Here is a 1512-nt window from a genome sequence, read left to right on the forward strand (position 1 = left end):
GAGCAGCAATTCTGAGACCTTAACGTAAATCAATGGATAAATATCACCATGTCTCCATTTGAAGGATCCTTAGAGAAAATAAAGTCGGGGGTCTGATGCTGCAGACTTTACTAGTAAATAGCCCTTGTTCTGATTATTCCTACTGAAATCATCTGTACCAGTGGTATGGGTTAACAGTTGAGTCATATTCTAATCCGGTTCTCTTATTCAAGAATGTCACAAAGTGCCTTATGAAAAATGAATGAATGAAAAAGGACGAGTTCAGAAGTCTCTTTAAAGCCCCTTCCTACCTAAGAAAATGTTTGGCATCTCGGTGCTGTCAGACAATCATCCCCTCCTCAAACCATAATATAATGTTAAATACAGTTTTCTCTCAAATAAGACTGCACAGGTGGTTGAGAACAATTACTCAGTTAGCAAATCCCCCTAAACTTGTTTTCATGAACAAGTATCATATATATAAATCCACCATCCTAAACCAAGTACTCTAGTCTTCTAAGCACACATGCAGACTGCCTAAAAATAAGCCACCATAGATTTTGCCACTGACATGTTCTCGCTCACCTTCCCTGTATCACTGTACTACCTAAAAATGGCAAGGTTTAGCCTGCATTAGGAGTTACAAGAAATAATCCTTATGGTAATAAAGCCGTATAAAAATAAAATTGTATGGATTTTGTTGATTTATGCTATTTCAAGTACGAAGCATGGAAAAAAAGCAGGAAGGATCAATCAGGACAGATCCCTGATTATGCTTCTTAAAATTATCTTCCGACCCAATCCGAAGAGGAGCTATAGTATACATACCAAACTACAACACATGGTGGCATTCTCTAATGTAACCGAGGATGGCTTGTACTTTACCATTGACTGTTAGGTATTAGCTACGTTTCACTCTTCATAATACAATCCTTTTGTTCTAAAACTACTTGCTTCCTGAGGACAAGTACAAAATAAGTCATCACCACTTCTGAACGCTGTTGAATATTGAGCTGAATACCACAAAATTAAAAAAAATAGATAAGTCATTGCAATATCATTTAACGCCTTTTATTTCTAGGGTTCTAATGCAAAGCACTGATAAAACGCAATCACCACGGTACTAGTTTTAGTCGGTTGACTACTGGCCATCTACCGCGAAGAAGAACTGCCTTGCAAAACTTGCTGGTCTATGCGACGCGGCCCCGATCCGGGCTGGGCAGCGAGCGGACAGACCCACAGCCGGGCACCCACAGGGATGCAGAGCAGCACTCCCACGGCTGCCAGCTACGCCGTAGCTCTCACTTTGGTGCCTGGGAAGTCACCGGGCAGCGGGGAGCGGGACCCCTGCACTATGGCCAGGCTACACCTGCCAAAGCCAAGCGGGCGGCTCAAGGAAGGGACGGGCGAGCCACCGTTCCCAGACACCGGACACTTAAAGAGCTTTCCGCGCTGTGTGCCCTTTGTCCTTTAAAGAAAAACACGGGCGGGGCTCACGCCACGCGGGTCGCCTCCCCCGAGGGGCTTCCTGCC

At 44.2% G+C, this 1512-nt stretch overlaps 1 protein-coding gene across 1 annotated transcript in view; it reads right to left on the reverse strand.

The window, feature by feature from the left end:
- LOC104075660 (fibroblast growth factor 14-like) overlaps window positions 1-1131 on the reverse strand; it is a gene marked incomplete at its 3' end in the record, with an annotated part of 41246 nt that extends 40115 nt beyond the window's left edge. The window contains exon 1 of the mRNA XM_009576238.1: window positions 1104-1131. Coding sequence (XP_009574533.1) covers window positions 1104-1131 — 28 coding nt within the window. The remainder of the gene's footprint in view (window positions 1-1103) is intronic.
- Between the last annotated feature and the right edge of the window lie 381 nt (window positions 1132-1512).

Source organism: Fulmarus glacialis, unplaced genomic scaffold, assembly GCF_000690835.1.
Source record: "Fulmarus glacialis isolate BGI_N327 unplaced genomic scaffold, ASM69083v1 scaffold21874, whole genome shotgun sequence".
NCBI lineage: Eukaryota > Metazoa > Chordata > Aves > Procellariiformes > Procellariidae > Fulmarus > Fulmarus glacialis.